We start from the raw sequence: 24,394 nt of genomic DNA on the forward strand, positions 1-24,394 counted from the left end.
TGATCGGAACTGGCCTTAAAGGAACTGTTGAGTGAGATGCAGCAACTGTTGCACATTTGATGTACCAACCAATGTTTCGGCCCTCGTAGATTCGCCTTTGTCAGCATAGAAATTAACTCGGTACCACGTGGATGGAACAGCTGATTCATCAGAGGTGGGATGAATACTGGAGAACTTTTCTGTATGCTTCTTTCCAAGCTGGCTGAACCTTTTGTGGAGGGCCATTTCTTTACCAGCCTTCCTGTTGTGCCCAGTCTGGAGCTCTTCTGAAGCCATTATCACCCAGATGACCGAGAACACCAACACGCACGTAACTGGAAACCAGCGATTATGAAGCTGCTGCTCCCCACCCCCAGAGATGTGCAACAAGTCTAGGGAACAAACAGAGACAGTGAGTGTGTGGTATTTCCAGCCTTGTGGAAGATGGTGATGACAAGTGAGTTACCAGCATGCTGGTTTATCCTCCATTCCAGAGGTAAAAGTGGACAAGGGGGGTGAGTAGGAGGATTGGGATAATGAAAAGGTCTTTGCCTTTGAGGATACTGATCTCTCATGCTGGCTGGTGCTGGGACGTTCTTCAAAGGGTGAGATAATCTTACTTTAGACGGGGACATCTGAGGAGCAGGCAGAGCTCTGACCCCAGTGGACTAGGATGTTCTTCCAGAGGAGAGGGTATCTCTCCCATTTAACTAAAACAGCTTCATTTAGCAGCAGCTACATTGAGTGGAATGGTCTGGAGATGTTATGGCGGTAACTATCTAACATGCGTGACCAGGAGCAGATAAGCTGTGGGCCAGAGCCCCCAGTGGATTAAGCCCTTGGTTTCCCTCCTCAGCCCCATCGGTCATACGCCCTGCATGTAAACACTGGGCTGGGGCAATAATGTCTCATGACTTTGGTGGCCTGAGGGCAGAAGGGTTCTGTGTGTTTAAAATTTTGAATCAGATCCATGCAGGAGGAAGGGAGCAGATACAGCAGGTAGAGTTGTAGCCTCCTGTTCAGCTATCAGGTGCCATCTGTGGTTATTTTGGCCCTACTACAAACAAAAGCAATCAAGATAAGCCTTAATCTATGAGGACGGATGTAGCTACATTCTAGAGAAGGTATCTGAAAGTTTCCACTGTGCACAGAAAGCCATGGGTTGAATCTCTAAAGTGTTGGAGAACAAAGCACACAAAGAATCTGAAGACCAGCATGGTGTCCCTCCTCAAATAAAGTCATGGACCTCCTGCTCTAGGACCACTCAGTAAGTCAAGTGTCACCAGAAGCTGAATGGCCCATTTGGTCCTAGCACATAAACCCGAAGCTTTGAGGGGTGTTCTTGACAAATGTCAGTATTTCCTGTCCAGACTGAAAGGCCACAGTTTCCCTTCAAGGGTCCAACCCAATACGACATCAAAAACAAACACCAAATCAGACAACAGTAATGTTTTATTTCATTAATCTCAGAATCAAATCGGTGTTTTGGTAATGATACAGCATCAACTCCAGATCACATCACAGTAACAATCACACAATGGACGAAGGCTCATCAACATTATCAGATGGCTGTTAAAAAAAAAAGAGAGCAAGAACTAATAACTGAGGTACTGGCTCACCTGAGTGAGAACACAGCCAAATAAGAATCATGTCTAGATGCAAGTTGTGAGCATAGATAACGAGCTAGCTGCTGGACACTGGTGCCTGCCAGTGGCTTACAAAGGTTTCTACCACTTCGGTTAATGACCCCTAGCAGAGCCGCATGGATCATGATTTAAAGTTCAGAAATAAAGAAACTCCCATGGTCCTCTGAGGAGTTCATCACTGCCATCAGTGGGAATGATTGAACACACAGGAGTGAACAAATAGGAGTGAACAAACAGGAGCACAGCTTTGAGTGGGCAAGGACCACCATGAAAAGTGATATATATACACTCTGTTCACCCTTCAATTCAGAATTTTGAAATGAAAGAAATCAAAGTTGAGACTTTAAACTCAAGATAAAATCTATCTAATCTTTCAGATTTATGAGATCGTTGTTGACTGCTTTTAAATGAAAACGGAACTAACATGACTACATGTAGAGATCAGCTACTTTCACTGTTTATTTGGTAAACTGAGCTTATATTTTCACCAAACCGGATGTGATTACAGAAACACAAAGACATAATTATGAAAAGTTTCACTTTGTTTACGCATAAAAAAAGAAAACTGTATTCAGCATGCAAATCTATTTTATTGGAACCTCGAGTGTGTTTAGCTCATCATCTTTTTGATCACGTGCACGTCTACAGATCACCAGTCTGGCTGTGTGTAGAAGCGCTCAGAGGTGTCTCGAGGCAGGACAAGCTGGAACTAACTGAATAACTTTTCCGAAAATACCTCTGACATGATAAACCAACACTTCTGGCATAATGGAACATACATTTCTGAAAATTTGAAATAATAGTCGTATAATCCATGTTGATATGCAGATAACATTCCACAGTGTGAGAGTGTCTGTGGTGTTTTGGCAGCGGCAAGTTGCGCGGGCAGTCACAGTGAACGGCTGGTCTTTGACTGAGCTCCATTTGGACCCACTGCTCATCAGGTATGTCGTTAGTTAGACGGAAAGGAAGCACAGCCAAAGAAATCGGTGCCAATGCTGCGGGGGTAACCTTCCAACACCTTCTTGTTTTCTGGGTCAAACCTCCAGTAGTGATGCCCACTCAGGAAGTTAGCATAGCCTAGAGCAAAGGAGAAGATCAACATGTTAGCCACTCTCTTTCTGATGGTTAGGGTTGGGAAGAAGCAAGTGTTGTCAAATCAGCACAGATCTTGGAAGATCTGGTCATCATCAATAGTCTGGGACCTTGGTGTGTTCACCAGGAAGACCACAACAGTGTGTTACCAATGCAGCCTGACATCAGGGTGTGGTCTCACCATGTCTGTCCCGGAAGGCTGCATCTATGTGACTGGGCACTCCTTCCCATTCCCACATGCTTTGAGGATGTATATTATCCACCCGATTCTCCTGGGGGTTGAGGGACCAATAAGAGGAGGACTTCATTAGGTAGACTTTCTCAATGCCATTCTGGTGCCACTTCAGAGCTGCCTGGATGCCAGTTACAGGAAGTCCTAGGTTCCACACTGAATCCGGGCCTGTAATCTTTCTCTCAGCATCAAATACCCAGTATTGGTCACCTGTCCCCACCAAAAACATCAATGAGAAGCACATTCAGAGCTTATTCTACCAAACAACTTGGGTTCCAAACAAATGGCTTTTTTAATTTATTTTGAACCATTGAAGCTTGTACCCAAAGATGCTCACTCGGATACCACATTTCTGTGTTCTCCACAGACCAGATTGAATTTTTTTTTGCCAACCTTGAAAGAACCAGATGTTTCCAGACTTGTCTTCATACGCAGCATCCACGTGATCGGGAAAGCTCTTCCAGTGACGCGACGCCAAGGCAGGGTAGCCTATCTGCAGCTGACGTTCACGGAGACGCCACACGTATTGAGACTTAAAGAAGAAAAGTTCCCCCCTGATCATGGACACAGCATCAAAGTTTGTTCTGCAGGCATCTGGCTAGAACATAAGCACAGACAGAGGAGGACATTTCAACTATGGAATAACACCATATGATAGAAGAACACCTAGCCAGTAAATGCCTTACTATTCCGATGTCTATCTCGTTTGTCTCAGTCATCTGTGGTTCTACGTTCAGAGGGAGCCCGTACAGATACTGGATACCCCTCTTATCATCCTCACTAAGTTGTGGAGGATAGGAATCACTGTAGAAAGGAGACATTACAGCACCAGGCTCCAGGGAATGCTGCAAGCCCAGCACATGGCCAAACTCATGAGCTGCCACCTGTAGAAGATCCATACCTTCACAAACCAGAGGTTACAGGTCAACAGGGTGTTGCAGTCGTGTTGGTGGCCATCACAGTTCTTACTGGTGGTTATCACTGGAGCTTCTACTGACACTATAAACCAACCAAAACATGAGGAGCCCAGTGTATTGATGCGAAGACATCAACCTTGTCTACAAGGATCCATTGGATTATTTACACTCATCATCAAAACATGATGCAGATCATCTTTCACACAGAGCAAAAAACTTGCTGAGTCATACGGTGAAGGTATAGGAAAGAGTAGAGGAAGCCTGACTGAGGACAGAAGTGAATATTTGTGAGCAGCAGGATGGCTTCAAGACAACAGTTAGATGTTGTTGATGGAGACGTACAGAGAAGGTCAGAGAGCTGCTGGGATTCTGTCCTGTAGGACAGTGGTGACGTGTCCTGGAGGTGTGAGAGTGGAGGTCAAGGTGGAGGAAGGACTGCATCAGCTCAGATCTAGAGAGGCGGAGGACTTACTGTCCACAACAATGGAGGCTGTGGAAAAGAGGTGAAGAAGTGTGACGTTTGGAACAGGAGGAGAAAAGAGTCAGCAGTGAAGAAAGAGTATCTGCGAGAATGAAGCTAATGAAGGTGTAGAAACTGGTCTCAGACCAGAGATGGTGTTTTGAGACACTGAGAAGAAGACAGGAGGCAGAGCTGGAGGAGGCAGAGACAAAGGTGAGGAGGTTCTCTCTGGGAGGAACCAGGATGGAGAGGACCAGGCATGAGGCCATCAGAAGAACAGCACACATTAGATCGTTTGGACATGTCCAGAGGAGGGACAGTCAGTGTGTTGGTAGAAGGATGCTGAGGGTGGATCTGCCAGACAGGAGGTCCAGAGGAAGATCTGAGAAGAGCTATTAAGGAAGACATGAAGGTAGCTGCTGTGTGAGATGACAGGAGATGGAGGAGGAGGGTTCACTGTGGAGACCGACGGTGGGGGTACGCACCCACGTCGTTGCCGACTGTCCAGTGCTCATCATAGTCAAAGTGGACTTCTCCCTGTCTGTGGGTCCTGGGGAAGAAAGCGTGGGCAAGGATCCCTCCAGGACCATCGAAGGGTAAGTTGTCACCATGCCAGTACCTGTACAAGCATAGCATAACTGAGCTAACGGGCTAACACAAACACTTACTCGTGTGTAAACAGCATTTTCAGATTCATTCACCTTTTTAGAACAGATACAATTAAACATAAATTAAACTCTATAAACTGTCTCTGAAGGTGCTCTTCAGATGACGCCAAGCAGAAGCAGTTCTGTCTGTACCTGTTGAAGTCAATGATGATGTCAGCTTTGTCACTGGTGACCTCATGAAACCTCAGAGGAGTCACTGCGCTCCACACCCCAAAAGCCTCCTGGAGAACATGCTGAACTTTGGCCTCACTCATCTGCCAGGGGAAGTGGACAATCCTGTCGGACAGCAAGTAAAAGACTAAAAAAAGGAAACTGGAACTGGAAACAAGGAAATATTAGACTGGTTCTGTTCTAGATGGTCAACAGATGAAGTTTCTGGAGACAAAAGAAAGGAATGATCCATCTAAACTTAAACACCAAAAGAGGAACTGTTGACCACAAGTTTTTATCTATTAAAAAAACACCATTTCCCATGAAGCCCATCTAGAACAGGATGGACCTGACTCTGCAGCCTTCACTGAGTTAAGAATCTGTTTTCTTACTTGTAGGTGAGGTCAGTCTTCTCCCAGCGGCCCCCGAACACAGTGAACCTCTTTCTCCGCTCTCTTCTCAGGCGGTTCCTCTGCAGCTTTAGCTCGGACTCTGTTACGGACGGGTAGTCTGGGACGCCACAGCGAGGTCGCTTCCATGGATTGATCGTGTGGGATTCCAGTTCAGTTCCTGCTCTTTTTTCCAGACTGCCAGCCTTGCTCCGAGGCCACCCCTGCAAAGGAAGACACCCCCCCCATCCCCGGCACATTAGAAAAGCCACATTACAAACCCCCTGATGTCTAATTCCAGCCCTGCCTCTGATGTCTGACATCTTTCAACACTGTTGATCTTCATTCTGGCTCTTAGTTTAGCTTACCGTACTTTAATACACTGTGGTTCAGATCGGTTTAGTTTAAGTCAGTTTAGTTTGGATCGGTTTAGTTCAGATCAGTTTAGTTCAGATCAGTTTAGTTTAGATTGGTTTAAATCACAAGACATTAGTTCCAGCAACAAAGGAACCAATGAATCAAAGAAAGGAAGGAAGTGGGGGGCGACAGATGTTAGTCTTTACTCTGTAGAACAGCAGTTGTTCCCACCTGTGGTCTGCTATCATCAGCTAGAATCATGGAAACGACCATATTTCAATGTTTTGTTGTTTGATTTTTACACCCCCTCAGATCCCTTCAGGCCTTTTTCGCTTTCCCAGCGTTCTGACTGTTTTCCTGCACGGTTAAACAAGTTTACAGCAGCTTTTTTTTTTTACTCCACTTCAAAGCTCTTGTTATTTTTGTCTTCTCCTCTTTACAAATTAAAGTTAACCTAAAAACAAATGTTTTTAATTATGGGATATATTTACACTCCTGTTGTCCTTAAAGAATACAGTATAAACACCTATAACAAAGTTCTGCTGCTGATGAGTTACTGATTCACCATGTTTGCAGATATTCCCTGAACTTAAGCCCCCAATATGGGTCAGGAGATGTGTTTGTGCTGTTTTCCTTCATTTGAATCTTGACTCCTATCATTAATAGTGGAATAATAAACAGGATTAATGTCTCTTGCTGAGATTGAGGTCAGCTTAAGCTCCAAAGCATGTAACCTCAATCAGGCAAACAAGTCTGTGCAACACCAAAAAACAAGGGTGTAAGTGTAACAGCCTTCGGGCCGTGGGGGGGATGGAAAACACCAGTGACCTGACTGTTGGTGCCATATTTATACTTAAACAGCTTTTTTAATAATTTGTTCTAATAAGCATGTAAACGGATCATTTGTGCAGGTTTCAGGTGTTCATTAAACTGCCTCACACATAAAACCACAGCAGCAGATGTGAGAAGGTGTCCTGCTGGGGAGATCCCAGAGAACCTGCCCCTGCACGTCTGCATCTCAGCTACATTAACACGCCTGAGCTCTGATCCCAAATATGTGCTGAAGCGGAGCATTGTTGTTTAACTTCTGCTTCTGTAACACTCGGAGGACCATTCATCTCACACAGACGTGAAGCACAATGTCAGCGGACGAGTAAGAACCTGCAGTGCTGAGTAAGAGAGCATCACACATCCACCAGCTGGATCAAACTCCACCAACACCAGCAGCAGATGTCTGGAAATCCCCCCTGAGTCAAGGCTTTGGTTCACCTGCAGCGTCTCCACAACAGGCTTCCCGTATCCTCAACTGTTAAAGACTGTCTTTGCGATTAATACTGTAAAAGTGTTGTTAAGGCCCTAAAGGCCAGCGCCACAGAGGAAAACAGCAGGTTAAAAGGCACACCAGGAACCTTTCCCTCTCAGGTCTAACCAGCATTGAAGAATGTAAGAACACCTGAACAGGTGATCGGACCATGACAGGGGACACCATTCCCACACCGGGGACCATTATGTCTCGGATCAAATCACAAACTGAAATTCATGAAGTTATTCTTGTTTGCATTTTTATTCAAGACAGTACCGAAAAACATATGAGCACATGTACAGTGTATACTGCGGTCGATCACCATGGCAACCACACCAAACTGTTATGGAGTATCTTTTTAGAGCAGGACTGATCTATGAGGTAGCCCCTGATCCAGGATCAGCTTGGACCCTACTAGCGTTGCCTTGGATCCTGAGCCAAGGTCATCCATCTCCATATCCACATCCATCTTCATATCTCACAGGCCGCAAACAGTTGATCCACCAAACATCACTGAAATCAACCGCTCTCCAGTCCCTACAGGTATACCTCAAGGCTCTGTCATGGTGCCCCTGCTCTTCATCACTTACCCTCTCCCCTTCAGCAAGATTCTGTAAATGTAACAACTTCCACTGTTTTGCCGATGATACCCATCTCTACCTGTCGAGCAAACCAAATTCCTTCCTCAGGTCCTGCTTGAATGAAATAGATCTGGTTTCCTTCTCAAACTTCCTTAAATTGAAACAGTTATAAAAGATTTCCATTCTACAGTCCCCTCCTCCCCTTAGATCAAAGGTTTGGGCATCATCCTCCACAATTCACTACCTCCCCACCACAAATCAATAACATCACTCAGTTAACAACAACAACAATAATAATAATAATAATTCCCACCGTGGACTGATCAACAGTATCTGAAATAGAGGGAACATGTAAATGGATATTGGTCTTTCTGGATCCCAGTATTATACTGGAGGGACTAGACATCCCGGCAGCAGCTTCCCAACTGTCTGGTTAATCTTTAAATAAGTGCTGTTTTCCCCTGAATTAGCAAGGAAGCTGCTCCGGCAGCAACTTGTTTCTGCCTGCAGTCCCACATTCTCAGCGTTGACAGACACTGCAGACCTGCTACTGGACCTGAAGACCTGCAGCTGGACCTGTAGACCTGCTACTGGACCTGAAGACCTGCAGCTGGACCTGTAGACCTGCTACTGGACCTGAAGACCTGCAACTGGACCTGTAGACCTGCAGCTGGACCTGAAGACCTGCAACTGGACCTGTAGACCTGCTGCTGAACCTGAAGACCTGCAACTGGACCTGTAGACCTGCAGCTGGACCTGAAGAACTGCTGCTGGACCTACAACACCACCACACATGTGGCTCCTGACCAACTGGCCTAATCTGACTTTGACATGTTGCATTTTTATTGGTAAACTGATGCCATAATAATAATAATAATAATAATAATAATTAGAATCATGGTCATTATGGGCCATAATGATCAGAATAGTTATAATTATTATAAGAGCTATAAATATTCATATAAATGAATTCTTGGTTGGTCCCACTTTAGATAATGGAACGGACATTCACCTTTAAGGACCATGTTAAATAAGGGCATAAAGAATAATAAGGTAGGTAGGTGACGTGTTCCCTAATGCACAGCCAGGTGAATGTTTATGGGACCATCCTAACAACCGTAACAGCAATAACGAGGACACAACAGCCGTACTGGCAGGAGTAACATGACTGACCTGTAAATAGTTGTTGGCAGAGCTTCTGTGGCTCAGCAGTGAAGCTGCATTAAAGCCATGGAAAAAGTGCAGGATGCTGCAGATAAAGAGCAGCGTCGGCATAATCCTGTCATCCATCGACAGAGCCGAGCTGCCGAGCTGCTGCGAGGATGAGCGGCGTGAATAAATGAGCGCGCACGGTTCTTTGTGCTGCTTAAATGATCAACTCACTGACATGTGACTTAACCCCTCTGACACCAGGGCTTCTCTCCTGCCGGCACTGAAAGCTGTTTTCTGTCCCAAAGAAGGAAACATACAATGTATAATAGTTTCAGGTGAGGAAACTGAGCATGTAGCCAAAAGAGGAGTAGCGTAAGTTTAAAACTGGAAGTTTAAGACTTGAAAAGATCCGGATACAGAAGAGAAAGAAGGTGAAATAAAGGAGTTTCCAGCAGAGCTCAGTGGCTGTCTGGCTCACGTGGATTCAACATGTTCAGAGGTCCTGGACAGATTATTGTGGCTATGATGTGTCTGAAGTAAAGATTTTATACAAGTATGAACACATGAGCTCATAAACAGAGGCTAAACAAATGAACCACAGGATTTCAAGTTTTGTAACATCCACTGGTTTTATAAGCACCAACTGGGGACCTGCTCCTTTAAGAAGAGAGAGTATGTGTGTGTGTGTGTGTGTGTGTGTGTGTGTGTGTGTGTGACTGCAGTGTTCTACACACACACTAACTAATCCACCTTTTGGAAAAAGGATGTTGGCAGCAGTTACAGTCGTGGGATCAGCTCTGAGGGGCTTCACCTCTGCTGCTGATGTGTTTGTCCTCAGACCTGAGGTCAGAGCAGTTGAGGAACCCATAGTGGCTGTCCTCCCTGGAGCAGGGCTGGTTCCGCTTGTGGCGAGGAGGAAAAACCATCTTGTTTGGTGTACACATGACGCGTGAGGTGTGGGGGTCCTTGACCTGAGTGCCCACATAAACTGTCCACTTAAGACCAAATTGGCTGGTGTCCAGTTGTGTGTGGGTGATGCATTTATTTGTGTGTGTGTGTGTGTGAGAGAGAGAGAGAGATGCAGGGTGATGGTGCTGTGTGAGGATGCACGTGTGAGTGTCTTGTGAATGGGTGTGATTATGAGTGTGGCCCAGGCTCTGAGTTGCCTGGTGCTCTCCTAGGGGTCGTGGTCTATGGGTGCTTGGGTCGCTCTGATATATGGCAGTTCCCTGGGTCGGTGGGGTGCGGGCACTTGAGCTTGTGAGGATGGCGGACACCTGGTTTGTCCTGTGTCCGGGGGTGGGGGGTGTTGCCCGTCATCGCCTGGTATTGGTGCCTTTAGCGGCGTGGGCCCTCCCTTCGGCGGCCCCCCTTTGCTGTTCCGCCCTGGGTATGGGATAGTGGTGGTCCACGGACTGGTTGGCCCTCATGTCTGTTGTGCCCGGCAGGGGTTATTGGGGTCTCTGTCTTTGTGTGCTGCTTGAGACCTGTTGCCTGGTTCAGTGTGGGTCAACTTATGGATCTGTGACTTTATATTGCCAGTCTGTTTCTTATTCTATTCTCTGCATCAAGGTAAAACTGAGCTGTGAGTGAGTCTGAACTATCATCTCATTATCTGGTGTGTTTACTGGTCAGGTTGGAGGACCACAATAGAACATTGAGACACATCAAGGTCCAAAAGTTATTCTTATTATTATTCCCTTTACAAAGATGGAAAGTCTGAAGATTCAAATCAACAGGGGCCGAATAAAGAAAAAACATATCAGCTCAGTAAAAGATGACAGACAGAAGCAGACATCTGATACACAGAAAGAACGTCCCCTGGAGCAGGTTTCAGTTCCAATTCCACTGTAATAACTGTGTAATAACTGACAGAGGGACATTAATTTAGAATGAAAGAAACATGGCTGAATTCAGACTAGTGTTAAATTAATAGATTTACAAATGAGCTGGACATCAGTGACCCATCTGTCAATGATTCAGCCAACACACATTTATCTCAGAGACAAACACAGTTGTCATGGCAACTTCTGATAATAAAGACTTTAAAAACACCTGAACAATTTCAGCTCTTTGGCTTCATACAGATCAGGATTCTGCAAGAATCTAGACAGGGAATGTTAGCCCACGTGAGCACAGGCCATACTGGGGGGATGTTGGGTTTACTGGGACACACCCACGCATGTTCCCAGGCCCCTTAGTGTCTCTGAGCAGACGAGTTAGCTGCTGTTCCCTGAAGCCTCCCATAGCTTCATTCATAAGAAGGTTAGAGAAGATCGGGGAAGACACTTTTAATAACGCTGTCCCTCCAGCAGGTTCTGGTCCTGAGCTGAAAGAGGCGAACGGCTGCCTGAGCCCAGCGTTAGACAGCTGCTGCTTTTCATTTTCAAATGTTCCATTCAGAATAGAAATGAAACAATCGGAAATGGAGGGAAGAACTCCAAACATTCACCGAGCAAAAGAAAAGGAAAATATTGACAAAGTTTGTTTTAAGGCTGTAGATATTCAAACACCACCGCGTGTTAAATGGTTCCAACAGCTCAAACGCAAAGTTAATGGCCTTTCTTTAACATCTGGATAATGAATAAATATTGATTTGATAGTTGATGGTCATTCAATAAAAGCAGTAAAACAAAGATTCAGTTGACTTTAGAAAAGAGCTGTGTGGACCCAGGCTGAGCCACCAGTAGGGGACAGAAGAAGAGGCCTTCAGCCTCACAAAGTCCTGGAAGGCATCTTGAGTTTATAGATCCCAGCCAGAGCTTTGGCTGCACTCTGGATCATGTGACGCTGGCTGGTGCCAGTCAGAGCCTGATGCCAGTCCGACCTGCTGATGTTGGGAAGGCTGCGCTCCAGGACTTCCCCCACTGGGACCATCAGACCTGACCAGCGGAGGCTGTAGTTTGGAGGCGTCAGGGCCTGAGCCTGCACAAAAGAGTCTGATGAGCAGCTGCCACTAAATCAGTGATGTTACAGAATTTTAAAAAAAACGTCTGTTGTCATCTGGGCTGGTTTAGTTCAGGCATCACCGACTTCTGCAGCACAACAAACTCATCTCTCTTAGTTACTGAACCCTCGGAGCAACAAGGTATTCAGGGTGCTGAGGAACACCGAAGGCTTTTAAAGTACCTGCTGGATCACATCGAGAGTCAGTGGTGTCGCCTGGGTGAACACCTCGATGTGGATGCTGTGAACCGGGTCCTCCAAGATCAAACAGCCAATGTCAAACCACCTACGAAAACAGAAAAACATTTCCCTGAAGCTTTTCCCTACCCCTCTAACAGCTGAAAAAGAGCTGAATAAGAGCTTAATAACAGCTGAATAGCTACAGACCTTTTTTATTTTATTCAGATGACTAGAACACTCTAAACACTCAAACCAGTGAGAACTATAACATCTCAATAATGAAGCGTACTTATCAGGAAAGAGCTCAGCGATGAAATTCTCCATAGAAACCACTGGCTGGTTCTCGTGGATCGTGCCAACACGGCGTAAACCATCAATGCGCTCCTGAGCCCCCTACACGGACGAGCGTGCACACAAACAGGACGTGTCATCATTACTTGCATCCTAAACATCCTGAAGGAGGAGGAGCGGTTTATATAAACCAGACTGACCTTGAGCCCAGCTGCGTACCCCACGGGCTGGGGAGCTATGTTGGACTGACCCGGCTCTCCGCTCACCATGGCCAGTCCAAAGACCTCCTGAAAGGCATCCCGAACGGCCCCCACAGCCATCTCCTTATCAGAGGTCACCACAATGTCCACATCCCCCCCAGATTCTGGACAAACACAGACGTGGTAAAGGCTTGCAGATGGCTTCTCTTGCCAGAAGGAGGTGAGGAAGCAGCTCAGACTTACTGATGTATGGAGCCATGCCAGGATCCAGAGTGGTGATCATGGACTCCACAGAGTACTTGGTTTTGTCAAGGACCGTCTTCACGACATGGTTACCTGCTACTCCCTGGGAACCCACAAGAGCTTTGACTGTAAGTATCAGCCACTGTTCACAGCCTGACGTGCACGTGACACGTTCTCACTGACCTTGAAAAAGCCCCAGATACCCCCCCCACTGTTGACATCTGCAGACACTCTGGGATCTTCCTGCTCCTCTGGGAAGGTGATGGGAGATCCAGAAACCAGTCCTGCTGACATGACTGGCTGCTGGTTGAGGGGGTTTGATACTACGCCTGAGAGACATAGCAGAGGAGGGGCTGAGGGGTGGGTGGACGCTCAGGCTATGACTTTCTACTGTCGTTACAGATGAATTACATAAAGATGAATGAATAAATTACTCTCAATCTTAATCATCGTTGCAATTTCATCAGAATATTATATTTGAAAATGTCTCCTTCTAGATTTAAAAACATAGGCAGCAAAAATGTGGTCTGACTGTAAGAAACTAACCCTGGAGGGGTGTGGACTTTGGACTCTTGTGAGCTTTATAAAAAATGAAGCCGGTTTAGTAGAACTACTGAAACATCTGGAGCCACATGCAGCAGATCCAGTGACCCAGCAGCAGGAGGGGGTTCAGGCTCACCTGGACCAGGAACAGGGCTGGAAAATGTGGGGATGAGTGGTGTCTGGGGAGTCCGACCAGCATGGCCCTTGGTGATGTCGTGTCCTGCACTCACAGGGAAGGTGGACATGGGGGGGCCGGCAGGAGGGGTGGACATCATAGGAGCTGATGGGGGAGGTGAGACAAAAGTGGGCACAGCAGAGGAGCTGGATGGAGGGAAGGGAGGAAGGCTGGTGAAAGGGGCGAGTGTGGCGGGGGGAGGAAACTGGGAGGGAGTGCCCATCTGGTTGAGGAAACCAGAGGTGGGAGGGAGAGGAGGGAGGCTGGGGGACATGGAGGAGTTATGGACTGGGATGGAATTGGACCCCTGGAGGGACATAGGGCTGGACACACCTGAAAGACACATGTTCTGTTTAGGAGACAGGAATACTGGACCCAGGGAGCACAGCCCATCATCTCAAGCAGGACTACGGGCCAAATGATCCAACCATGAGGCGCATTAAGACAAATATCTGGCTCTAGGTTCCTCCAAACATTCTTTTCATTATCAATTTATGATCACCACAATTAGTAAATTAGGTGCTTGTTATTGTATAATATGTAAACAGTGGTTGACAGTACTGTGAAAGCGTGTGTTTCACCTGTGCTGAGTGCTGGGGAGCAGGCTGTGGAGGCTGGTGTGGGGCTGACTGGGGGGGTGGTCTCAATACCACTTTCTTCCATCATTTTTTCAGATTTAAGGACACTTTAGCCCAGATGAAAGCTGAAGAACATGAAAACATGTTTTACACCTGTACACAGCTGGGCTGTTACGCGTCTCTTCTTCTATGATGCTATAAAGGATCCCCTGCTGAGGTAAGTCAGGCAGGTCCGGAGGACTGGAGGCTAAACTGGCCCACCGAGAATAACAACTAAAAACGGCTTGTTCTTCTCTTTGTTACACTGTTAAAACATTTCAGCGGCATTATTTGATGTTTGTGTTGTCCGAAACTGCAGAAGAACGCAGGAACTGTGAGCTAACCAAGTGTTGCGCTTTAGCAGGGTAAAACACACAGAATTTAAGTAGGCGATATGATATAAAGCTAAATGTGCTAAAGCTAAGAGAGAAAACTGTAAGTTTGTGTGTGGACACATCCTCAGTAACATCGTTAGCTTCCGCTGCTCTAACTTAGCTGACACGTGTACACAAGGAACTGTACAAACACACAAGGAAAGGGTGGTAAAACACACTTATCCTCTTCTCATTGCTCACTAAATTAACACACCAGGCCGTGGACGTCCTCCAGTAATATTACAGAAAAATAATACTTTACCGACCTGCTAGCTGCAAACACTCTGAAGCCACCGGCTCACGTTGATGACGTCACGGAGCGCCACGTCACTCGTCCAGCGGGTTAGCGGGTTTGATATAATATATAATAAATAAATATTAAACAAAGAGACATCTTAGTTGTTCGTATTTAATGATATATTTTTAACTGATTACATTTCAATTTCAATTTCCCCACGGGGATGAATAAAGTACATCTTAATCTTATTAACTAAAGCATCGCGTTATATTGGGATCAGGTGTGAGTGATGTACAATATATAAATGTCTCCTTGAAACAGCAAAAAATTCCTTATTTTACACTTACAGATTATCATAGTTATAACAGTAAATACGTGCACCATTACATTACGTTGTTTTTTTAAATAGAAAAATCAAAGTATTAGTCTTTCTTGCAAAATATTGTGGTTGGTTAATTTATCCTTAATTTGAGATTATAAGAGAATCTCCCCAGACACGATGCTGTGATACAGGGATGCAGTCAGGGGAATAAAATCCTCCTGAGGAGCCTGGAGGAAATAGAGAGGATCCTGGATGACACAAGGGTTAAAAGCCTCCTGCACCAGCTTGGTTTTCTGTTGCTTGAAGGTTTCAGTGACGTCCAGAGAATTCTGGAGACAAAGGAAGAGTTCAGATGCACAGCGAGGCTGTAGGGACACATGTGCCCGTGCATATATGACTGACCTGTATCCTCAGAAACCGCGGCCACGCATACGCAGGAAGAGTTTTAACTAAATGTTTGTGGAGCCGTTTTCCATCAAGATGATGATCCTGTTTTAGAACAACAGCAGCCATTCCTGCACGACCTTCACACCCTGCACAGAGCCAAGAGTCACAGTGAATCCAGCCTTACAAACGTTATATATAGGAGCACATCCTTTATCACAGACTAGCTGCTGCTGGGGGCAGCAAAATCAGAATAGAGCATTATCTACAGCTCGCTCCTGGAATCTATAACCTTCTATTCCACAACTGTATCCTTCAGGGAGATGCCTGCATTTACATAAATGTGACTTGAGATCTTGTTTTGAATATTAATAACAATAATCTGAAATGTCTGAGTGGACAGACCTGGGATGGTGACTCCATAGACGTTAGCCTCCTGGATGAACTCCAGAAGCCCTAAAACCTCTGACACCTCTGTGGTGGAAACATTTTCTCCTTTCCACCTGTTTAACACAAACTTAGAGTTTACTTACTTTATCATTAGATATACTCAAATTAGAGGAAAAAATGATCACATGCTCTAAATATAACATTTCACCTAATTCAGCAAGACCACTGACAAATAGCAAAATGATGTTTGCTTAAATCAGCCTGTTTACTGGTCACATAGGTCACCAGTCTGGCTGGTGCAGCTCAGCAGCCTCGTTTATAACAGAAGGTACCTGAAGGTGTCGCCGACGCGGTCATGGAAGTACAGAAAGCCTCTTTTGTCCAGAAACAACAGGTCTCCTGTGTTGAAATAGATGTCCCCAGCTTTCAGCACGTCCCGCAGCAGCTTCTTCTCAGACTGGGCCTTGTCCCCAGCATAGCCCAGAAACTGGCTGACAGCCACCAGTGGAGCCACCAGTATCCCTGCTTCTCCTATGGACACAACAGACATGATAACTTTGGATTCACGCTGCTGAGGTTCTTGGTTCTTGCACTGATCTGATCGTATCTTAGCGGTGATCTAACTCTGATCCACATCTGGGCTCTCGAAACGCAGAAGGCTGAACCTGACAGGCTGCATCACAACTCCAAATGAAGCTCCTGCTACCAGCCACAACACAAAACTCTCAGGAAAGTCTTCTGACCCGAGCAGACTCTGGCGTGTGGAGCTGACCTATATCACTCCTTCACACTTCAGGGAAGAGGATGGGTTTACCTCTCTGAGCTCGGAGGCATCGTCCAGCGACGGTTCGGACTGGCTCATATGTTTGAGGATCAAACCTGAGGAGCTCAAAGGGCATAAAGAGCTGAAATAAAGAAAAGAAGTGATTGTTAGAGAGACTATTAAACATTTAGGATTTTGCTATCTGATCGTTCCAAACGGGGCAAATCTTCCTAACACCCAGAAACAGCAGCCTTGATTCCTCACAGCTCTTTTCACTTTCAGTTCATCTTATTTTGAAAATCGGCTGCTGTTAACACAGTTTCTTTATCTGACGGTCACAGATGAAGGTGGTCCAACTCCTCTGGACACGTCCTCTATCCACCTTGATTCTAGTTTGCTTTAGATCAGGACTGCGATCACAAAGGTCCCGAGGGGAGATCAGTGCTCCCTGTGAACCTTGATCAACCTGCAGGTCAGTTAGAAATATGGAGCAGCACTCTTCATGGACTCTTCTTGCATTTAGAACATAGAACATTTAACGCCGCTCACTTCAAGGGTTGCTGTATGAGCTGTAAAAGTGTGAGGACGCTTGTCAGAGACTGGACCCAGAGGAGTTCAAATGAACCTCAGTGATATCTGTGTGTGTGTTTCCTGCCTTGTTCAAACAGCTGGCTCTCCCAATGGGTCCCACTTCATCGGTGTAGTTGAGGAAGCCGATGCTGGCCTCGGTCAGTCCGTACCCTTCTCTGATTGTGATCTTTCCAAACCGATGGCGGAACTCCTTCCAAACATCTGACCTCAAACCACTTCCTGCAGCAAGATGAACTTTGTGAGCTTTCTCTTCTGGGACCTAAAGTAAGATAGAAGCTGGTTATAGGAACTCAGAATGGAGAGTTAACCATGTGACCTGAAGCACACAATGAATGAGGAGAAGGTTCCAGACGGACGTGTGTTTCAGTCAGGGATGACCCCCCCCCCCCCAGAGCTTCCTCACCAGGAGTGTTGTCAGTGTCAGCGCACCTGTAGGGGAGAGTACGAGGGCGTGTATCTGTGCTTACTGAGGGATGGTTGACCAGGTATCGACAGAGCTCTCCGATGTACAGAATGACCGTCACGTTATATTTCACGCAGTCTTTCCAGAACTGACTGGCAGAGAACTTCCTCTTCAGCACACACGTGGCACCTGAGACCATCGCACAAAGAAAACAAACACATGTGTTCATGCGCATGTGTGGAAAACCAATCAGTTTAGTGAGAAAGTTGTTGTTTTAATGCTTGTAAAGGAGGTCGGATCCGATAAAAGGGCCGTCTGAGCTGGGATGGACAGGAAAGGCTGGGAAACCGTCCGGGCTCGACCCCCTTCTGATTTTGATGCCGCTTAACATGTTTTGAGTGTTACTTATTGGGTTGGACTGAGTCTCCAGCTAGCCTTGTGAGGTCCTGCTACAACCATTGGACAGTGACATCAAAAAGCTTCTTTATTGTTACAGTCAAGACCAAACGCAGCATCTGACCCCTGTCGTGTGAACACAACTGAGCCAACAGCTGTTTACCTCATTCAGTCAGGACAACAACAGGAGAAACCAGAAGAAGACAGGACATGCAACCTCTGCTGACTTTTGGTGAGGCCTGAGGTCAGGCAGAGGTCAAGCTGATCTTACCCAGCTGGATGCATCCTCCAATCCCCAGCAGAGAAGCAGACATGTGGTAAAGTGGAAGGGTGATGTAGATGATGTCCTGAGATGTGGCTCCACACATCTGGAAGAAGATCATACTGCTGATGGCTTTTAAGTGTGCCACACGAACCGCCTTGGACAAACCTGCAACACAGGACAGATGTCTCAATGTGGGACCAGTCCACGATTCCAGCACTGCTGTTGGCGGAAGCAAACGTGCCTCAAACACGACCTGCTCAGAGCAGGCTCTACTTGGACTGGTTCTACAGGTTCCTTCATTAAATGAGAGGCTGAAGATAAACCCCAGATGAATTCATTCACTCATTTATCATCTCTTTTATCACCCTCTTCTTCCAGCCATGATGCAGCTACACTTGTTACTGGTTACCAACATGTCAGAGCTCAGAGGATTCAGCTTTATTGGAAATCGTCTTCAGATATCTGTCTTGATGCGAGCGTCAGTGTACGAGTGCTCCCTGTATAACTGGCTTTAACTGTGACTGCTCTGCCTGTTCATGGACCAGAACTTCCTCCACCAGCGTTTCTACCTGAAATAGAACAATAATGTCTGGAAGGGGTTGTGTTCTTGGTCCACATTGGCTGATGTTAGCAGAAGATGTGCGAAGCAGCCGTGCTGCTGCCGTACCTGTGGTGCCTGAAGTGAAAATAATGAGGAAGTCTGTGTGGAGGTCAACTCTGGGGGGTGGTTCCAAGGCTGCTTCGGAAACTTGCTCCAGTTTATCTGACAAAGTGACGAATCCACCCGCGGCCGACGTGTGATCCACCACACAGACCGACACGCCGTCCCCCAGGTCAGGCAGGGCTTCCTCCACCAAGTGGAGCAACTCTGAAACACACACAATCAGGGTCAAAGGTCAAAGGAAGGGAGGTGACTAGGACAGCAGTAGGCTAATGAGGGAAGAGGAGACTAGGACAGAAGGAAGCTAGTGAGGGAGGAAGTGACTAGGTAAATAGGAGACTTGGGAAATAGCAGGCTGGTGGGAGGCTAAGAATGCAGAAGACTAGGAAAGTTGGAGACTAGCGAGGGAGGAAACTAGAAGTTACCTGCGCAGACCAGCAGCAGCTGGGCTCCGCAGCTGTGCATGCAGTGAGCCAAAGTCTTGGGTTTGATGTTGGTGTTGAGGAAAGCAGCCTGGCAGCCCAGCTTGCAGAGTCCCAGCCACACACATATGAAATCCGGATGGTTGAACATCCAAAGAGCCACCAAGGCGCCTGGTGTGACTTGGGTCTCCCTCCTGAGCACGTTAGCGAACCTGTTGCTTCTCCTGTCCACGTCCTGGTAAGTCAGGACCTGGTCCTCGAAGATGATGAACGGCTTGCTGGGCGTCTTCCTCGTCTGCTGGAGGAAACAGTCGAGGTACGTGACAATGCCGAGCTGCAGACGAGCCTGGAGGCGCTTTTTGTGCTGCCGAAGTTTGAAGTAGTAAAGCAGATCCTTCCACCACAGAGTAAAGTAGGCCCTCTGGTAGAGGAGGAGCGCCAGCAGCCCCCCGAACACGCTCGTTAGCACCGTAGCGATCATCTCCATGGACCCCGGGAGAAGAAGTTCTCCTGAAGATCTTTAAGAAACTCAAGCGCGATCGTGCGTGTCCGCACGAAGCTGAAGCCAATCAGCTTCGAGCAGGGACACCAGCCTGCCCAGTCACAAACTGGGAGCACAACAACGACTTCCGTGCCTTCCAATCACAAACAGCACCGGTGTTCGGCTCAGTACTGCTGGTGGTCGCTAGGTGGCGCCGTCTGTTTGAATATATACAGGTTAAAGCGTAAAGCTGCGTCTGTGTGGTTTATAGTTTTATGAAGTATATAAACGCTTCTACACACCTCTGACACATGGAAACATTGAAGCCCCCCTGAAAACTACAGGATAGATTCCTGGTTGCTTGGGTTACCTGCCTGATCATGCGCACTTTGGGTATCCAAGTCATGTCAGGTAACTTTCAAGCTGCACATAGAAGCTTTAAAACATAACATAAGTAGTAACATAAGTAACATAAGTTCAAACAGAATTTCAAAAACACTTTGTGACCAATAAAATGTTGACCTGACCAAATTTTATTCGCAAAAATAAGTCAGTAAAGAACAGAATTATGATTCCGTTGAAGGTTTTAAAGGAATCTCTGGAGTCTTGCATTTGTTGTGGGAGCTTTACTGTAGAAGCGCTTGAGTTTAAGGAAGAAGGAACATGATGAGGCGGCTTCTTCTGACACTGTTAAAACTGCACCTTCATAAATGCTGCCAACTCACTGGTTCAAGTCCCTCATGAGGCAAACTGAGAAAGCTGTTCATGCAACATCAACAGGCAGATTTATTCATTCTGTGACACAAATGCAAGATTTCAGCTTTAGAAAAGAGAAAAGAGGAAGAATTCTGCAATAAAAACCAAGCCACTGCTGTTTTACAGTGCAGAGCTGTGAGGCTTGGCTTCAGTTAAAGTGAAAGTAAAAGGAAAAGGAAAGAAGCTGTTGAGTTTAGAGCTTTTTCTCTTCAACCTGAAGATGTTTCACAGTTTGAAGGCCTGTGAGCTGCAGAACGGCGGCTTTTGCTTTGAGAACAGTCACAGGTAAAGATCATCTTCAACGTGTCCTTGTCTCAAAGTGACAGGTCCTCGACCGTGTCCAGTGTTGCTACAGGGACGCGCGCTTTCGTGACAAATGAAGGGAAACCACGAGGCTACATGTTTGTTACATATCTGATGTGGACCAAGTCAGCCATTACTGGAGGAGCTGGTTGTGTCAGAGGGAACAACGTGGCTAAATTCATGATTAAGCTAGATAAATATGAATGTGGTGATGTGAAAGCAGCTGCTGCAGCAGAACTATTCAGAAGACAAACTACTGAAGGTACTATTAGGTCAAACTCCGCACATCTGGACAAACTCATTTTAAAACTGCACATGTGCGCGTTCCTTCATGTGCGGCTCCAGGGCTTCTTCACTGTATTTCTCTGATTTACACCTTTTCTTTGAGGTGCTGCCGGCTGTTAATGATATCGTTCTTCGGGTTCTGGTTCAACCTTCTAGACACTTGGAAATGTTCATCATGAGTCCAGTTTTGAAATGAAAAAAAGATTTAAGAACTGGGTGATATATAAACATAGAAGACCATTTATCAAGCAATAACACAGTCATTTTTTAGGAATGCCGTGTTGGAGTCCAATTTCTCAGAATATGGCTACAAAGCCCCCAATGCCAGGAAGACAGGAACCACCATCGCCGGGATGGTTTACAAGGTTAGTACCACAACGCTGTCTGGTCAAAACAGCAAGCAGTGGCAGAAACTATGTCCTGCTGGTGTTCCTTTAACTACCCAGCCAACTCCAGCCCTACGCTTCTGGTTCAGATGTGCAGTTGGTAAGCTCCAGGCCCCGGTCTGGCCTGAGAATGTTGAAAAGGTTGAGTCCAGGAGGGCTGCAGAGGCCTTGTGAGAGCCGTCACATTAGAGGTTGTAACCGGAGTGTCGACTCTTGATCCCCACTCTGGCTGTGCTTGTTGCTCAGGATGGGGTGATCCTTGGTTCAGACACACGGGCCACAGACGACATGGTGGTGGCTGACAAGAACTGCATTAAGATTCACTACATCGCTCCAAAGATCTAGTGAGTAAACCGGTGCAGGACTAGCCTCGGCTCATCTCTGCTAGTGTTTCAGTCTGTTTGAATAGACCAGGTTAAATCCTATCAATGATTAGACTAAAAAAATTTAGGGTTCCTGCTTGGAAGGAAGGAAGCTCTGACCTTTGGGTGTTTTGTAGCTGCTGTGGCGCTGGCGTGGCTGCAGATGCAGAGGTAACCACCCAAATCATGGCCTCTAACGTAGAACTGCACATGCTCAACACTGGCCGGCCCCCACTTGTTGCCACGGTAACCAGGCAGCTGAAACAGATGCTGTTCAGGTAAGCTGGAGACACAAAAGATGCCAAATCCGAACCATCTGAGCTTGAATTGACAGGGGCTGTGTTTTAGGTACCAGGGTCACGTGGGCTCGTCTCTGATCATTGGGGGGACCGATGTGACAGGGGCTCACCTCTACAGCGTTTACCCACATGGCTCCTACGACAAGCTGCCCTACCTCACAATGGGTACCTGTTCCTGTTTGAAAATAGCCTTAATGTAATGCTGGAGAGTCGGGCATGAGCACACGGACAACCTGGCAAGGCTAGGTCATGTGATCAGAGATGGTCGGGCCCTTTAGAAGTGGATTTCTTAATGTTGGAACGTTTGACCCACTGACTGTAAACATCAGTTAAATGCAACAGAGAGCGTTAGCATGCAGGGAAGCAGCTGTTTGAGTCAAAGTCAGGTCTCTAGAGCACAGCTGCCTTTATCAATGGCACCCAGGCGGTAGATACAGGACATTACTGAACTGGAAGACAGAGAAAGTGTCCTCATGCTCAAACAGATGTTGTCCTGGGATGGTCCAGCGGCAGTAATAACCTCTGTATATTCAGGTTCCGGGGCTGCAGCAGCCATTTCCGTGCTGGAGGACAGATACAAACCAAACATGGAGGTAAGAACCTCCAATTTACTCACACAGATGTTACAGTTGCAGTGGGGCTACGGTTGGCGTTGGCCCCATCCATCAATGGCTACCTGATGTTGGACTGCAGCAGATTTCAATGGCTTGTTTGTTCATGTAACAATGATATGAGCTCATCCAAAGCTACGAATCTACATTTCTTTAAAATAAAGTCATGAAAATGACTCTAACATTCACAGAAGAGTGCGGATCCTGACGTCAGGCTGAGGCTGAATGGGCTCACCTGTCTCTGGTAGCTGTTACTAACGTTCTCCTGGTGTGTCCCTCTTCTCAGCTGGAGGAAGCCAAGAACCTGATGCGTGACACCATTGCTGCAGGGATCTTTACTGACCTGGGATCAGGCAGCAACGTGGACCTGTGCATTATCACACAAGCTGGGGCGGAGTTTCTGCGAGGCTTCGACCAGCCCACAGCCAAAGCAAAGAGGTGACTTTCTATAGCTTTTAATGTCAGCTGAGAGAGATGAAGGTCAATACTCTCTGGGCTACACATCTGCCCAGATGATTCTTGTTTGAGGAGCATTTCATCATTTCTCTGTGTGCTCTCGGATTTGTTGCAGAATGGGTCAGTACAGGTACAAGCCCGGCACCACGGCTGTCCTCACCAAAACTGTAACCCCCCTGTCTGTGGACACGGTCAGCGAGTCTGTCCAGGTCATGGACACCGAATAAAACACACCGTGTTCCTGATGTCCAAGAAACTGGAGCATAAAGGCACTTGTGTAAAGACAAGTTTTCACTGTTGAAGAATCATTGTTATTAAAGTTCCTGAAACTATTGTGCTTCTTTGCCTGCCTGCCTGCCTGTCTGCAGCACTGGTTCTGGACCAGTCAAAGGCTCCACTCTAACTGGACAACAGGTAGACACATTCAGCGTCTGGCTTTACTATTCCCCCATCTTACAGCTCTGTGAATTCAAAGAATCCATCCATCCATCCATTCTCTGCCGCTTATCCGGGGTCGGGTCGCGGGGGCAGCAGCCTAAGGAGAGAAGCCCAGACTTCCCTCTCCCCAGCTACCTCCTCCAGCTCATCCGGAGGGATCCCCAGGCGTTCCCAGGCCAGTCGAGAGACATAGTCTCTCCAACGTGTCCTGGGTCTCCCCGGGGGTCTCCTACCGAATTCAAAGAAGCATTTGTAAACTCAGTTCAACATGCAGTTATGTTCCTACCCTGAAAGGACAGCATCATGTTCTCCCCGTGTTTCCCCATGTCTGCCAGTGTCTCTCTGCATCCTCCAGTGTCCTGCCACAGTCCAAACAAATGAAACTGGAGCCAACTGGTGACTCTGAATTAGCATATGTTGGTCCTGCTGGAGCTGCAGACCCAGGTTTTCTCTCAAGGCAGCTGGTGAAGGCCCTTAGCAGCAGCAACAAAACAACAAATTGAAAATAAAAAGCATCTGTCTGGTGGTCTTGCTGGTGGTGCAACTGATTCAGACACAACAGTTGGTGGTTCAACGGCCTTCACAAAGACACCTGTAGGGGTATCATATGCTGCCCAAACATGTTTCCCTTATAGCACCACGTTGAAGAGTTGTGTCTGAGCATGGTCACATGCATACAAGCAC

General features: G+C 46.7%; 4 protein-coding genes across 5 annotated transcripts in view; 1 reads left to right on the top strand and 3 right to left on the bottom strand.

Annotated features, from left to right (window-relative positions):
- LOC130516847 (stromelysin-3-like) overlaps positions 1-9,118 on the bottom strand; it is a 98,394-nt gene extending 89,276 nt beyond the window's left edge. Inside the window, exons 1-8 of one of the 2 annotated variants that reach the window (XR_008947598.1) lie at positions 8,951-9,118; positions 5,540-5,760; positions 5,130-5,273; positions 4,815-4,948; positions 3,639-3,853; positions 3,346-3,550; positions 2,902-3,162; positions 2,119-2,705 (exon numbers count right to left, since the gene is read on the bottom strand). Coding sequence is in view for 1 of the 2 variants with exons in the window: in XM_057018166.1 (XP_056874146.1) it covers positions 2,578-2,705; positions 2,902-3,162; positions 3,346-3,550; positions 3,639-3,853; positions 4,815-4,948; positions 5,130-5,273; positions 5,540-5,760; positions 8,951-9,067 (1,425 nt within the window). In the remaining variant the exon portion in view is untranslated. Of the gene's footprint in view, positions 1-1,413; positions 2,706-2,901; positions 3,163-3,345; positions 3,551-3,638; positions 3,854-4,814; positions 4,949-5,129; positions 5,274-5,539; positions 5,761-8,950 lie in introns of those variants that run through there. The other variant, XM_057018166.1, reaches the window with a different exon arrangement.
- A 1,478-nt stretch (positions 9,119-10,596) lies between these two features.
- prrc1 (proline-rich coiled-coil 1) lies at positions 10,597-14,900 on the bottom strand. The gene is made up of 9 exons (XM_057018167.1): positions 14,765-14,900; positions 14,089-14,210; positions 13,469-13,840; positions 12,973-13,118; positions 12,790-12,892; positions 12,547-12,710; positions 12,345-12,448; positions 12,059-12,161; positions 10,597-11,854 (listed from the first exon to the last, which is right to left on the bottom strand). The coding sequence occupies exons 2-9, from the start codon at positions 14,171-14,173 to the stop codon at positions 11,645-11,647; spliced, it is 1,287 nt and encodes a 428-aa protein (XP_056874147.1). The 5' UTR covers positions 14,174-14,210; positions 14,765-14,900; the 3' UTR covers positions 10,597-11,644.
- Positions 14,901-15,021: 121 nt separating this feature from the next.
- LOC130516845 (long-chain fatty acid transport protein 6) lies at positions 15,022-20,032 on the bottom strand. Its single transcript, XM_057018164.1, has 10 exons — positions 19,337-20,032; positions 18,918-19,118; positions 18,257-18,415; positions 17,654-17,778; positions 17,251-17,445; positions 16,647-16,737; positions 16,165-16,363; positions 15,848-15,945; positions 15,461-15,591; positions 15,022-15,387 (listed from the first exon to the last, which is right to left on the bottom strand). The coding sequence occupies exons 1-10, from the start codon at positions 19,818-19,820 to the stop codon at positions 15,211-15,213; spliced, it is 1,860 nt and encodes a 619-aa protein (XP_056874144.1). The 5' UTR covers positions 19,821-20,032; the 3' UTR covers positions 15,022-15,210.
- A 664-nt stretch (positions 20,033-20,696) lies between these two features.
- psmb10 (proteasome 20S subunit beta 10) lies at positions 20,697-23,604 on the top strand. Its single transcript, XM_057018174.1, has 8 exons — positions 20,697-20,855; positions 21,430-21,523; positions 21,791-21,888; positions 22,044-22,184; positions 22,255-22,370; positions 22,740-22,798; positions 23,103-23,254; positions 23,388-23,604. The coding sequence occupies exons 1-8, from the start codon at positions 20,791-20,793 to the stop codon at positions 23,497-23,499; spliced, it is 837 nt and encodes a 278-aa protein (XP_056874154.1). The 5' UTR covers positions 20,697-20,790; the 3' UTR covers positions 23,500-23,604.
- The last annotated feature ends 790 nt before the right edge of the window (positions 23,605-24,394 follow it).

This window comes from Takifugu flavidus, chromosome 20 (genome assembly GCF_003711565.1).
Source record: "Takifugu flavidus isolate HTHZ2018 chromosome 20, ASM371156v2, whole genome shotgun sequence".
In the NCBI taxonomy this organism is placed as follows: Eukaryota; Metazoa; Chordata; class Actinopteri; order Tetraodontiformes; family Tetraodontidae; genus Takifugu; species Takifugu flavidus.